The 16143-nt window shown below is 38.5% G+C and overlaps 1 protein-coding gene across 1 annotated transcript; it reads right to left on the bottom strand.

Annotated features, from left to right (window-relative positions):
• Positions 1-276: 276 nt before the first annotated feature.
• On the bottom strand, positions 277-9701 carry LOC139193192 (uncharacterized). The gene is made up of 2 exons (XM_070816186.1): positions 8611-9701; positions 277-7392 (listed from the first exon to the last, which is right to left on the bottom strand). The coding sequence occupies exon 2, from the start codon at positions 7380-7382 to the stop codon at positions 4689-4691; it is 2694 nt and encodes an 897-aa protein (XP_070672287.1). The 5' UTR covers positions 7383-7392; positions 8611-9701; the 3' UTR covers positions 277-4688.
• Positions 9702-16143: the final 6442 nt, after the last annotated feature.

The following is a 16143-nucleotide window of genomic DNA, read 5'->3' as shown; positions in this document are numbered from 1 at the left end:
TAGTAAGTGTTTTAGTTTGTGTTTTTAAGTGTCTTAGGTCAAGTTAAAACCAATTTTCGTCCAAATTTTGTGTCTAGTGTTCAAACTGCCCAGATTGTGTTTTTAAGGCAGTTTTGAGTGTTTTGGGGCTGTTTTGAGTCTTTTGGTTTGTTTTGGTGTTTTAGAGTTTAGTTTTGCATTCTTTGAGTCTAGTTTAGTATTTTAAACTTGTTTTTAAGTATTTGAGTCAATTCCAAGTGATTTTGCAATCCCTCCTAATCCCCGGTCTAGAACAATCCCTACTTACATACATTGCTACAATTGATAAAAAGAGGGTTTAATTTGAGTGCTAGTTAATATCATATCATGTGTTAACTTATTTTTCACATCAAATTTTGGCGCCGTTGCCGGGGATTAGCAACTTTGCTAATCTCTTGGATTGTTTTCTTTCGAATGATTGTATTTTGTTGAAGTTTCTGTTTAAGTTGCTGATTTATTTTGTTTTCTTTGTTTTTAGGGACTAGTGCATGACTCGAAGTTCCCGACCTGTTCGTGAGCATATTTTGGACTTTGACGACAACTTCGAGAGAACTTTGAGAAGAAGGAGGAACCAACAGCACAAGGAGGATCCCACGGCACAAGTGGGTGGAGAAGAGCAAGGTATAGCCATGGACAACCGTACCCTCAAGGAGCTTGCCGCCTCGGGTTTGGATAATGCCGCACCATTGTGTATCCAATATCCCATGGCTGCTCAAGGTAAAACCGAAGAGTTCGAGTTAAAGTCAAGTTTGCTCCACCACATTCCAAAGTTCCATGGGCTGTCCATTGCGGATCCGAACAAACATTTGAAAGAATTTGAAGTGGTGGGCTGTCCATGGAGGATCCGAGCAAAGTATGACTCCGGTTACCGTTGACGGAAGTATTTTAAAGATGAGGGCTTTTCCATTCTCTTTAATGGACAAAGCCAAGGATTGGTTCTACGAGTTGGCTCCCGGTACAGTTACATCTTGGGAGAGTATGAAGAGGGCGTTTCTGGAGAAGTTTTTCCCAACTTCTCGCATCATTCTTCTTCGTAAAAAAATAAGTGGAATTCAACAAGATGAAGGTGAGTCTTTTCCTACATATTATGAAAGATTTAAATCACTTGTTGCTTCTTGTCCACAGCATTAGATGAAGGAGGAGTTGCTTTTGCAATACTTCTACGAAGGGCTCCTACCAGTAGAACGTCAAATGCTCGATGCTTCGGCGGGTGGAGCATTGGTGGACAAAACGCCCATTGCTGCAATAATCTTGATTGCTAATCGAGCATTGAACGCTCAACAATACGAGGGTGTAGGCCAAAGAGGACCCCCACGGCAACAAATGCATGAGGTAAGTTCCACTTCCAATATTCAATCTCAGTTAGCTAATCTTACTTCTCTTGTTTCACAGATGGCCGAGGGAATGAAGATTCAAGGACCCATGGTGTGTGGCGTATGTTCTATCCAAGGACATGCATCCGAATCTGTCCAATTCATCCAATAAAGGTAAGAATGTGTCAAATCCAATTTCTACTAATGTTGTGCCTTCGAATGCTTCTTTTCCTAGCTGGTTTGTGCAAACAAAGAAGGAAGAAGCTGACAAGGACATCCTTGAGACACTTAGGAAAGTTCAAGTTAACATACCCTTGTTGGATGCCATTAAGCAAGTCCCGAGATACGCTAAGTTTTTAAAGGAGCTAGCACCACTAGGAAGAGGATTTCAACTAAGGAAGTGGTAAAGGTAGGTGAGAATGTCTTGATGTGAAAATTATGTTGACACTCAAATTAACCCTCTTTTTATCAATTGTAGCAAAGTATGTAAGTAGGGATCGTTCTAAACCGGGGATTAGGAGGGATTGCAAAATCACTTGAAAACTGACTCAAATACGTAAAAACAAGTTTAAAACACTAAACTAGACTCAAAGAATGCAAAACTAAACTTTAAAACACCAAAACAAACCAAAAGACTCAAAATAGCCCAAAAACACTCAAAACTGCCTTAAAACCACAATCTGGGCAGTTTTGAACACTAGACACAAACTTGGACGAAAATTGGTTTTAACTTGACCTAAGACACTTAAAAACACAAACTAAAGTGATGTCTAACTATTATGACTCAACTAAGAAAAGGGGGATTGATTTTGGACGAATTTAACTTTGAAAACAGAAACTTTGAAAACAAACTTTGACAAAAACGTTTTGATGAAAATTAAGATGGTGAAAGGCTAGTTAGAAGGTTCCTTCTCCACACATGAAACATATGCATACGACTCGATTTCCAATTACTTTTTCAATAAACCATGAATGACAATGCCCCAAATTAACTAGATTGACCAATTAATTCTCAGATTTCCCTAGATTCATTGAATTGAATGGGATACGCATTACAACCAAATTATTCTTATCAAGGACCCTAACTATGGAATACGCATGATAGAGACACATATCAAAGATCATTAAGTTCAATGGAAATCATAAGCATTGACGAGGCATTCATAACTATGGGATACGCATGTTACTCTTGCCTAGGATTTACTTAACACAATCGTGACTAGCGACTTTTACTACTTATGAATATAAGTTAATAACGATTAGGTGAAATTCCCTTATACTCTAGCATCAAATTAATGCATGCGAACTAAGTATGCATCCTTAATTAACACACAAGAACAAGTTATCAATCAAATAGATAAGTAAACCACATTCACGATTCATGAAATCATAATTGGAAGAAATCAAGTCATATAAAACATATGATCATGGCTTTGAATTCCCTTCTAACTATAAAGAAATTAGTTCCTCATGTTCGCAAATAAACAAAGATAAATAAATTTAAACATTGAAACAAAGATAGAAAACACCTAGAAACGCTCCGACAATCCAACGTCTTGAATGGCATACACGGCTCCAAGTTGTCTTCCTTCTTCTCCTTGCAAACTCACGGCACAATGAGGGATGATTGGTGAATGGTGTAGTGAAAATCTGGTAGAGGGTGGTGAATGAATAGGTGCGGCAATGGGTTGTATATATAGGCTGAAAATTCACATTCCTAGGTAGCAAAGGACAAGGTTTTAAAGGCCTAAATTGCATAGGATAATAACATCCAATCCTATAAGGAAAACAAGTCAAAAACCCAAAGGGATTGGGAGATAATGTGCAGCAGAAAGAGTGTGAAATGATAAGGCTTCTAGAAACCAAAATCCTAAAGGAAATAAGGTAGAAAATTCGGCACAAAGTTAGGGTTCTAGAAGGATAATACAAGGCAGATTTTTAGGGGTTTCTAGAAAGGTTCTAGGCGCCCTTTTGTGTAGGATAAGGTTAGGTCTTCTAGAAATCCCATTTTAAGCATCCTAATCTAGTTAGAAACCCCCCTAATTGGCTGAAATGTGGATAGTTTAGGATAAGGATAAGATAGGATAGGATGAGGTTTATTTGAATAAGATAAGCTAAGATAAGGTTATGGATGAGGTTTTGGATAAGATACCTTATCTTGAGCTGATTCTTTGGCTTTAATTCTTCTTCTTCATGTAGGAAACCTTGCTTGAGTAGGAAACTTCATACATCTAGGAATCCATCTTCAATTAGGACTCCTATATTGATTAGGAATCCTTCATTCATTTAGGAATCCTTCATTCAAGCCATTTCCTTCTTCAACTAGGTAACTTTGTATCTTCAATTCTTCAACTTTGAAACGCCTTCTTAGCTTCACCAATTCCTCAAATTCGTCCATCCCTTGTGCTTCATGTGCATGAACTCCATTTTAGCCCAATTTTGCTCCAAAATGCTCCAAATTGCATCCTTTTGCTCACTTTGTATCTAAAACCTGAAAACACATGAAAATAGCTTAAAAGACTAACTTAACTAAGAAAACACAACATAAATGCATAAGAACTAACTAACTAAGGCGCATAAATATGCTCCTATCAAATTCCCCCACACTTAGCTTTTGCTAGTCCTCGAGCAAAACAATGAAACAAAACATAACCTAAACCTTCCAACAATCGCCTCAGGGATTCCCAATGGTACATGACACGCCAAAGATTACTACTCACATAGATTTTAGCCATCTTTACACTTAAGCACATACTTAATCATAGTCATCACTTACTAGCTCACATTTAATCAATTAAAACAATGTTTTGAATGTAGTAACATGCCTTAGAGAATTTGCTCAATTCCTTACTAGATATGCACTCTTTTTTCACTTAGATTTTCTGACTACACACCCTACACTAGTTATATGTGAGAAGATTGATGTAAATATGAAAACTAATGCTCACATATGTTATGACAATAAAAGCATTTTCTGGAATTATGAATGTATGTATACGATCTCATGAATGGAATGCTACTACTTAGATGCGAGATCCAGGGATATCATATGCTCATACCAACTCCAAACTCCACATATTGAAACACATAACAATCAAGATAGAAGCAAAGGGTTGTAACGGGGCTAAGGTATTGGCTAACAAAGAAAGGTAAGGATAAACAAATATTCTTAAAGAATAATAAGCAAAGTAATGAAATTGATACTTAGAATTCACTTTTGCATGCGAAAATCAATGTTTAAACTCAAGGGGAAGATTCATACAACACTTAGGGTCTAATTCAACTTTTTGGACCCTTGCTTCAACAACCAACAACTTAGAGCTCATTTTATGCTCTTTCAACTCCTTTTCATACTTTTCACACTTCTAATGCCGTGAGTGATGAAGAGACAATGACGGGCAACGTCTCTTCATCTCCCAAGAATACATACTTTAAATGATCCGGCAACGGTTTAAGCTCAAGAACGGGGGCCTGAATCACAGAAGGTAACAACGTATTAGTGGAAACGGGAATTGGAATTGGGTTAGAAGGCTTACCACGATGTTGGGGACATGATTCCAAGGCCGCCACAAGCTCGGCATGCTCCTCCTTAGGTACGGCCAGATTGGGCTTCATGCCAAGTCCTTGTGCAATCGTCGTTTCAAGGGGATCGTCTTCCAACATATCAAGATAATCCTGCGCCAGTTCATCCAATATATCAATAGAAAAGCAAGAATGATCATCTTTAGGAAATTTCATAGCTTCAGAAATGTTAAAGTTAATAATCTCCCCATCAAATTCCATTGTCAACGTCCCTTTGAAAACATCGATCTTGGTGCGTGCTGTTTTCATGAAAGGCCTCCCAAGTAGAATCGGCAATGGGGTGACATTTGGTGAGTCCTCCATCTCTAAGACATAGAAATCCGCTGGAAATATCAAGTTATCCACCTGCACCAACACATCTTCCAAAACTCCTTTCGGATATGCATTAGAACGATCGGCTAATTGAATTATAACACCATCGTTTTTAAGTTCTCCTAAGTTCATGGATGCATATATTGAGTATGGCATGACGTTAATTGAAGCTCCTAAATCTAACATAGCATGTTCAAATTTAGTATTGCCTATAACGCATGGAATTGTAAAACTTCCCGGATCTTTGCATTTAGGGGGTAGTTTTCTTTGCAAAACAGCGGAAACATTCTCACTTACCTGGACCACCTCTTTGTTCGAAATTCTCCTTCTTGTTATGCATAGTTCCTTCAAAAACTTGGCGTATCTAGGTACTTGCTTAATTGCGTCAAGAAGAGGTATATTGACTTGCACTTTCCGAAATGTCTCCAAAATGTCTTTCTCGTTCTCCTCCTTCTTGGATTGCTTCAACCTGCCAGGAAAAGGCACGTTTAGTGGAATAGAACTAGGAGAAGTTGGAATTGAACTTACCTTGGCCGAATTATATGGATTGGAAGTGCAAGATGGCTGCGGCAAAGGTGGTTCCTCCTTTGTCGTGGGTTTTGCTTGTGTGTCTTCCTCAAACTGCAACTTTTCATCCTCTTCATGACTTGCTTTGGATGCTTGGGGTTCAGTTCCAACTTGTTTGCCACTCCTCAATGTAATTGCTTTGGCGGTTTCGAATCCCCCTTTTGGATTTGCAACGGTTGAACTAGGGAGTCTTCCTTGGTCTCGAAACTGTCCCATAAACTCGGCAATTTGCCCCACTTGCTTCTCCAATTCGTCCACTTTCTTGTCCCTATTCTGCATGCCCTGCGCCATAGAAGTTAGTAAATTAAAAATTTGATCATTATCAATAGAAGAACCTGATTTTTGGGCGGGTTGTGCTTGGGTTTGATTTGGTGCAAACGACTTTTGATAGAAACCCGGGGGTTGTTGCCTAAACGTGCTTTGTTGTTGGCCTTGTTGGGGTTCTCGCCATTTGAAATTCGGATGATCACGCCAACCGGGATTGTAGGTGTTAGAAAAGGGATCATTCCTTTGTTGGTATTGTTGCCCAAAGCCCACGGCATTGAGGGTCTCCCACCCTCCATTCTCAATCAATTGTGGGCACTTGTCCGTAGGATGTCCTTGCATGGAACACACGCCACACGCACTTACATTTTGAACTTTTGGCCCTTCCACAACCTGAGAAAGCAAAGTAGTAAGGTTAGCCATTTGATTTTGAAGTTCGGTTATGGCACTTACCTCATTCACTTGGTGTTGCCGTGGGGTGCCTCTTTGTCCAACACCTTCGTATTGTTGAGCGTTCAACGCTCGATTGGCAATCAAAGTCTTTGCTGCCGTGGGGGTCTTGTCCACCAAGGCTCCTCCCGCCGAAGCATCTAGCATTTGTCGTTCGATTGGTAGAAGTCCCTCGTAGAAGTATTGTAGAAGAAGCTCCTCCTTCATTTGATGCTGTGGACAAGAAGCAACAAGAGATTTAAAACGTTCATAATATGTAGGAAAAGACTCACCTTCTTCTTGTTGAATTCCACTTATCCTTTTTCGTAGGAGGATGACTCGAGAAGTTGGGAAAAACTTCTCCAAGAAAGCTCGTTTCATGCTCTCCCAAGATGTGACCGTTCCGGGAGCTAATTCATACAACCAATCTTTCGCCTTTTCCATGAGAGAAAAGGGAAAAGCCTTCATCTTCAATATACTCCCGTCGACATTGATTGGAGTCATGCTTGAACACACTACCTCGAATTCTTTCAAGTGCTTGTTAGGATCCTCCATGGACAACCCATGGTACTTCGGAATATGGTGGAGCAAACTCGACTTTAACTCAAATTCTTCGGTCTTTCCTTGGGCAGCCGCCGGATATTGAATACATAGAGGTGCGGCATTGTCCAATCCCGAAGCCGAGAGCTCCTTGATTGTACGATTGTCTTGTGCCATGACTGTCTCAACTTCACCCACTTGAGCCGTGGGTTCCTCTTCCTCAATCTCAACTTCGGCTTCCGAATTTGAACTTGATTCACTAGGTTCTGGATTCTTCCTCTTTCGTCTCAACTCTCGTTCAAAATCGTCGTCAAAGTCCAAGATGTGTTCACGAACCGGATGAGAGCTCCGAGTCATAAACTAGTACCTAAAAACAAGAAACAAAAACAAAGTAAAAATCTGGACTCAATTAAAACAAATTGAAATAAAACAATCCAAGGGATTAGCAACTTTGCTAATCCCCGGCAACGGCGCCAAAATTTGATGTGAAAATTATGTTGACACTCAAATTAACCCTCTTTTTATCAATTGTAGCAAAGTATGTAAGTAGGGATCGTTCTAAACCGGGGATTAGGAGGGATTGCAAAATCACTTGAAAACTGACTCAAATACGTAAAAACAAGTTTAAAACACTAAACTAGACTCAAAGAATGCAAAACTAAACTTTAAAACACCAAAACAAACCAAAAGACTCAAAATAGCCCAAAAACACTCAAAACTGCCTTAAAACCACAATCTGGGCAGTTTTGAACACTAGACACAAACTTGGACGAAAATTGGTTTTAACTTGACCTAAGACACTTAAAAACACAAACTAAAGTGATGTCTAACTATTATGACTCAACTAAGAAAAGGGGGATTGATTTTGGACGAATTTAACTTTGAAAACAGAAACTTTGAAAACAAACTTTGACAAAAACGTTTTGATGAAAATTAAGATGGTGAAAGGCTAGTTAGAAGGTTCCTTCTCCACACATGAAACATATGCATACGACTCGATTTCCAATTACTTTTTCAATAAACCATGAATGACAATGCCCCAAATTAACTAGATTGACCAATTAATTCTCAGATTTCCCTAGATTCATTGAATTGAATGGGATACGCATTACAACCAAATTATTCTTATCAAGGACCCTAACTATGGAATACGCATGATAGAGACACATATCAAAGATCATTAAGTTCAATGGAAATCATAAGCATTGACGAGGCATTCATAACTATGGGATACGCATGTTACTCTTGCCTAGGATTTACTTAACACAATCGTGACTAGCGACTTTTACTACTTATGAATATAAGTTAATAACGATTAGGTGAAATTCCCTTATACTCTAGCATCAAATTAATGCATGCGAACTAAGTATGCATCCTTAATTAACACACAAGAACAAGTTATCAATCAAATAGATAAGTAAACCACATTCACGATTCATGAAATCATAATTGGAAGAAATCAAGTCATATAAAACATATGATCATGGCTTTGAATTCCCTTCTAACTATAAAGAAATTAGTTCCTCATGTTCGCAAATAAACAAAGATAAATAAATTTAAACATTGAAACAAAGATAGAAAACACCTAGAAACGCTCCGACAATCCAACGTCTTGAATGGCATACACGGCTCCAAGTTGTCTTCCTTCTTCTCCTTGCAAACTCACGGCACAATGAGGGATGATTGGTGAATGGTGTAGTGAAAATCTGGTAGAGGGTGGTGAATGAATAGGTGCGGCAATGGGTTGTATATATAGGCTGAAAATTCACATTCCTAGGTAGCAAAGGACAAGGTTTTAAAGGCCTAAATTGCATAGGATAATAACATCCAATCCTATAAGGAAAACAAGTCAAAAACCCAAAGGGATTGGGAGATAATGTGCAGCAGAAAGAGTGTGAAATGATAAGGCTTCTAGAAACCAAAATCCTAAAGGAAATAAGGTAGAAAATTCGGCACAAAGTTAGGGTTCTAGAAGGATAATACAAGGCAGATTTTTAGGGGTTTCTAGAAAGGTTCTAGGCGCCCTTTTGTGTAGGATAAGGTTAGGTCTTCTAGAAATCCCATTTTAAGCATCCTAATCTAGTTAGAAACCCCCCTAATTGGCTGAAATGTGGATAGTTTAGGATAAGGATAAGATAGGATAGGATGAGGTTTATTTGAATAAGATAAGCTAAGATAAGGTTATGGATGAGGTTTTGGATAAGATACCTTATCTTGAGCTGATTCTTTGGCTTTAATTCTTCTTCTTCATGTAGGAAACCTTGCTTGAGTAGGAAACTTCATACATCTAGGAATCCATCTTCAATTAGGACTCCTATATTGATTAGGAATCCTTCATTCATTTAGGAATCCTTCATTCAAGCCATTTCCTTCTTCAACTAGGTAACTTTGTATCTTCAATTCTTCAACTTTGAAACGCCTTCTTAGCTTCACCAATTCCTCAAATTCGTCCATCCCTTGTGCTTCATGTGCATGAACTCCATTTTAGCCCAATTTTGCTCCAAAATGCTCCAAATTGCATCCTTTTGCTCACTTTGTATCTAAAACCTGAAAACACATGAAAATAGCTTAAAAGACTAACTTAACTAAGAAAACACAACATAAATGCATAAGAACTAACTAACTAAGGCGCATAAATATGCTCCTATCATGTCTCCCCCATCTTGCAACGCAAACTACCCCCCAAATGCAAAGATCCGGGTAGCTTTACAATTCTGTGCGTCATTGGTAACACCCCTTTCAAATCTGCCATGCTAGATTTAGGAGCCTCTATAAATGTTATGCCATACTCCATTTATGTATCCATGAACTTAGGTGAGTTGAAACATGATGGTGTAATCATACAATTGGCCGATAGAACTAACGCTTATCCAAAGGGAGTGTTGGAAGACGTTTTGGTGCAGGTTGATCATTTAGTCTTCCCAGCTGATTTTTATGTGCTCGAAATGGATGAATCGGATCATGCTCCTTCATTGCCCATCCTCCTTGGAAGGCCATTCATGAAGACGGCCCAGACGAAGATTGACGTGTATAGTGGAACGTTGTCCATGGAATTTGATGGGGAAGTTGTTAATTTTAATCTTTCTGATTCCATTAAGTACCCTAGTGAGGACCATTCATGTTTCTCTATTGATATAATTGACTCTTTGGCGCAGGGATATCTTGAAGATTTGAATGACGATGCGCTTGAAAAAGTCATTACACGAGGAATGGAACTCACAACCAAGGGGGTAGATTCTAGTGTAACCCTCGGCATACATGGACTAGGCCATGTCGTGCCTCCTAGTGATGAAATTTTTGAGTTGGTTGCTGCCCTTGAGTCACTACCTAAGCATGGTGGTAAGTCTCCTAACTTTAATTCCATTCCAATTTCGACTAACAAGTTGCTTCCATCCATCGTTTAGGCACCCATACTTGATCTCAAACCCCTACCAAGCCATTTGAAGTACATCTTTTTGGGGGAAAACGAGACACTACCTGCCATCATCTCCTCATCCCTCACGGCACAAGAGGAGGAGAAGCTAGTGCGTGTGTTGAAGGAATTCAAATCTGCCCTAGGATGGACATTGGCCGATATGAAAGGTATAAGCCCTACGACTTGTATGCATCACATATTTCTTGAGGAGGGGGCCAAACCAACTAGAGAGGCTCAACGCCGTCTTAACCCTCCGATGATAGAAGTTGTGAAAAAGGAGATAATCAAACTTCTAGATTGTGGGGTGATTTATCCCATCTCCGATAGCAGTTGGGTTTCACCTATCCAATGTGTACCCAAGAAATCTGGAGTGACAGTTGTGGAGAATGCGGAGAATGAGCTTGTGCCCACCCGAATTCAAACCGGTTGGCGAGTGTGCATTGATTATAGGAAGCTAAACTCAACCACAAGCAAAGATCACTTCCCATTGCCGTTCCTAGATCAAATGCTCGAAAGGTTAGCCGGTCATTCCTTTATTGCTTTCTTGATGGATACTCCGGTTATAATCAAATTGTTATTGCCCCGGATGATCAAGAAAAGACCACTTTTACTTGTCCCTTTGGAACGTTTGCATATCGACGCATGCCATTCGGTTTGTGCAATGCTCCTGCCACGTTACAAAGGTGTATGGTTAGCATCTTTTCTGATTATGTTGAGAGAATTATTGAGATATTCATGGATGATATTAACTAGCACTCAAATTAACCCTCTTTTTTTCAATTGTAGTAAGTATGTAAGTAGGGATCGTTCTAGGCCGGGGATTAGGAGGGATTGCTAAATCACTTGAAAACTGACTCAAAAACGTAAAAACAAAGTTTAAAACACTAAACTAGACTCAAAGAATGTAAAATTATAACTTAAAACACCAAAACAAACCAAAAGACTCAAAATAACACAAAAACACTCAAAACTGCCTTAAAACACTTTCTGGGCAGTTTTGGGACTCTAAACACAAACTTGAACGAATTTTGGTTTCCTAATGACCTAAAACACTTAAAAACATAATCTAAGACAAGTTCTAACTAAATATGACTCAAAGAAATAAAGTGGGGTTGATTTTGGACGAATTTAAATTAAATGGCAGATTGTAAAGAAAACAGATTGTAGACAAAATTGTGATGAATCAATGGATGATGGAATGGCTAAGGGGTTCTTCTCCACACATGAAATATATGCAACGTAAATCAATTTCCAGTTATCAATTCAATAAGTTATGAACCTCGACACTCCAAGTTAATTAGGTCCGCTTAAATTAACCTTCAGATTTCCCTAGAATCATTGAATTGGATGAATATGCATCGCAAACAAATTATTCCTAACAAGTTCTCTATATGAACAGCATGATAAAGATACAAGTTAGAATCATTACGTTCTTTGGAAATCATAAGCATCGACAAGGCAATTGTAACTATGAAAAGCATGATACTCTTGCCAGGAATCTACTTAACACGATCGTGACTAGCGACCTTCACTACTTGCAAATATAAATTCATAACGATTAGGTGAAACCAAGGAAGAAAATATCGGTAATATCGGAAATATCGGTAGTCCGAAAACACGGAAATATCGATGGAAATATCGGTAAAATATCGATATCGATAAAAATTACATGGAAACCACGGAAATTGTAAGAAAAACTTGGAAATTTTTATTGAAACTTTGTAGGATGTTTATTTAGTCAATTATCTATTAGTTTATCACAAAAAATTGGAAAGAAATGCATTGCATGATGGATTTAACATTATCAAGTTGATTATATAGCGAGCTGACAAACATTGTGAGTGTAGAAAATATGTAGTAATTAATGAAAGAAGTCTAAACACACCATAATCATTTATATATAATGAATTAGTACAATATTTGGAGGTTTTATTTAGGATATTAAAAAAAAAAAAAAGGGAAGTGAATAAAATGATGAAGAATAATGTGCCGAATTTGACACTTTAAATTTCTTACACATAAGCATGCGTCTAGGCGTTGATGTTCCAAATTATAGTATATCAATTAACGATTGAAAATCAATACATTGAATAAGACTAAACTTTAATTTGGATGCCGATTATGTTTTTTCAAGTTTATATAAAGTAAAAGAATTGAATTTTGGAAGTCAGGAATGTGTCAATTGTTTTATAATTCGTCCGAATACATATATCAGGTTGCTACTCAACGTAATTTGAAAGTATATCTAGTGCAAGGACTTGTCTTTTTTTGCTGATAAGCAAAGGGTTTGTAGCTTTTTTTGCTAAGCAGTAGAACATATTATGTTTGTTTAATCTTTAGAATTTGATGGTTGTCCACAAATATAGGATAGAAGGCCCCAAATTAGATCTGGCTCTTACCTAGTTGGAGTCACAAGTTCACATGTACCAGCCCTTGAGGCAATACGTTTTGGTTTTCTGGCGACCTCAGTGGCTTTCGAGGCAATTTCCGGCCAAACCACAAAGAGTCAGAAGTCGTGTGAGGTACCATTCTCTTCGTCTCTTCGAGGGCTACAACTTTCCTTTTTGTTTCACTCAATTTCGTTGCTTATTGAAAACGTTATACTCATTTGAATCTTACCCAGTTTCCGGCGATCTCAGTGGCTTTCGAGGCAATTTACGGCCAAACCACGGCGAGTTGGCCGGCGTGCAAGGTATCAATCTCTTCGTCTCGTCGAGTAGTACAACTTTCATTTTTGTTTCACTCAATTTCGTTGAGTATTGAAAAGGTTATACTCATTTGAATCTTACCCAGTTTCCGGCGACCTCAGTGACTTTCGAGGCATTTTCAGGCCAAACCACGATGATTCAGACGTCGTGTGAGGTACCATTCTCTTCGTCTCTTCGAGGGCTACAACTTTCGTTTTTGTCTTGCTTGATTTTGTTGAGTTTTGACAAAGTTATGGCCGTTTAAAGTGGGTGTGGATTTTCGGCCGAAATTCCTATTTTTTTTCCTTGGTCGAGTCCCACATCGCCCAGCGAGGGCAGTGAGCAAGCCAAGAACGCCTATAAAAGGCACATTCACATGGTGAGAAAAGCATGTCTTGGTTAGCCTCTGTGGGCTTTGATCAAGTGTAGTATATGTTGAGATTTTCAACATTTTTAAATATTTTTGAATATTATATTACGATAATATCGATAATTTTAAAAATATCGCGATATTTTGACGAAAATCATTTGGATAGTTAAAAAAATTTCGGATCTTCAAAAAAACGATAATATCGGCGATATTTCGCCGATATTATCGATTTTTTCTTCCTTGGGTGAAACAAACTTATATCCTAGCACCAAATTCAAGCATGCAAATTAAGCGTGCACTCTCAATCAACATACAAGAATAAGTTCTAAATCAAATGGTTAAGCAAATTGTATTCACGACTTATGCAACGATAACTGGAAGTAATCAAGTTATTTCACATATATAATCATGGTTTTGAATACACCCTTAGCCAAAACGAATTTAGCCAATCATACTCAAAGCAAAACAAAGATTACATGAATTAGACATTGAAATATAAGATAGAATACACCTAAAATTGTTCAACAACTCAGAATGAAGAGCCAAACAATTGAGTGAATCTGTCCCCTTTCCTTGCTTGCGGCAGATTGGATGTTGGTGGTTTCTTGGGTTATTGAATGATGTAGAATGGATGGAAGACGTATGGAAGTGTTTAGGGTTGATGGGTGGTGCGACTAGGGTGGTTTTGGGTCAGAAAATATGGTGAATGGTGAAGGAATGGGGCTGTTGAAGGTGGTGTTCAGTTTCTGGCGTGAATGGGTATTTTCTGGGTGAATGGGAGATGGTGTTCGGCCAAGGGTTTAGAATGTGTATAAATAGGCATCCAAAACCCTAGGGCAATCAGATTAGGGCCTCTAAAACCCAAACCCATCAGAAATTAGGTTAAAACAATCAGATTTTTAGTGGGAATAAGGCCTAAGGTGCGGCTAGGGTTAGGATTAGAGATGGGCCATCTAGAATGCCTTGCAAGGCAAGGAAATCAGATATTCTAGAGGCCTAGGTGCGGCTAGGGTTAGGGGAAAAGGATAGGTCATCTAAAAGCCCAAAGCCAAGGATAGAAACTCTCAAAAATGGAAACCTCCAAGAATAGAAACTTCCAACTTTAGAAACTTTGGTTTCCAATTCTGAATTCTTTGTTCTTCACTTTCATTTCTTCATTTCTTAAGCTCCTTTGACCTTCAAACTCGTCCATTCCTTGTGCTCCAAGCATGTACTTTCCAATCTAAGCTCCATTTTGCTCCGAAAGGCTCCAATTTGCATCCTTTTATGTAATATGCCCTTAAACCTGAAAACATATGAAACTAGCTTAAAAGACTACTTTAAACTAAGAAAACATAACGAAAATGCATAAGAACTAGCTAACTAAGGATTTATGCTCCTTAGTTAGCTAGTTCTTATGCATTTTCGTTATGTTTTCTTCGTTAAAGTAGTCTTTTAAGCTACTTTCATGTGTTTTCAGGTTTAAAGGACATATTACATGAAATGATGCAAGTTGGAGCTTTTGGAGCAAAATGTGAGCTTGGATTGAAAAGGACATGCTTGGAACACAAGGTTGGGATGGAATTGAAGAGTTGAAGATTTGAGGTTTCCTACTCGAAGTAGGAAAGCTAAGCCTAAAAGTTTCCATTTTGGGTTGATCTTTCCTAAATCGGAATTGGCAACCAAAGTTTCTAAAGTTGGAAGTTTCTATTCTTGGAGGTTTCCATTTTTGTGAGTTTCTAATCTCGGCTTTGGGCTTTTGGATGACCCATCCTTACTTCTTGGACCTATGCCGCACCTAAACCCTAACCTTAGTCCACTTAATCAGCCGCACCTAGGCCTTATTCACATGCAAAAATCTGATTAGTCACCCTAAGCCCAATGCTGCACTTCTCCCATTCTAGAACACCAATTTCCTTGCCTTGCAAGGCTTTCTAGAAGCCCTAACCCTAGCCCACTCCTTGCCGCACCCTAGGCCCTTTTTCTCACCAAATTTCTGATTGTTTAACTTATTTTTCTGGTGGATTTGGGTTTCTAGAAACCCTAATCTGATTTGTAGGGTTTTGAAGTGCATATATATTTATTTTCTACACCTAGCCGCACCATTCACCCTCTACACAATTCAGAAATCGTCCAACCCTTTCTCCCCCCTTTGCCGCAGCCACCATCACCCTATTCCCATCTCTGCCGCAGCTATCATCCATTCCAGCCACCATTCTACACCTCCATACACGATCCATACCCCTAGCCGCACCACCATACCATCCTAATTCCCTTCTAAAATCAAAACCACATCCAAAAACACCCAAAACACTCTCTGCCGCAGCAAGGAGAAGAAGAAAAAGGAGCTTGAAGTCAGAAATTCAAAGTGGAATTCTTGAGCGTTTTAGGTGTAATCTTTCTTATGTCTTCGATGTTTCAATTCAATAAACTTTATGTTGTGAGTATGAGGAACTAAACCCCCTTAGTTGGGGGGTAATTCGAAACCATGTACATGCTTGCAATATGATTTGATTATATTCAGTTGTTATTTCATAAGTTGTGAATTCAATTCGTTCATCTATTTGATTGATAACTTATTTGTGTATGTTGATTGAGAGTGCACGCTTAGTTTTCATGCATGAATATGATGCTAGATTATGAGGGAGTTTCACCTAATAGTTACAA

This window comes from Malus domestica, chromosome 16 (assembly GCF_042453785.1).
Source record: "Malus domestica chromosome 16, GDT2T_hap1".
Lineage (NCBI taxonomy): Eukaryota > Viridiplantae > Streptophyta > Magnoliopsida > Rosales > Rosaceae > Malus > Malus domestica.
The sequence above is the reverse complement of the archived record's forward strand: the minus strand, read 5'-3'. Positions and strand labels throughout refer to the sequence as shown.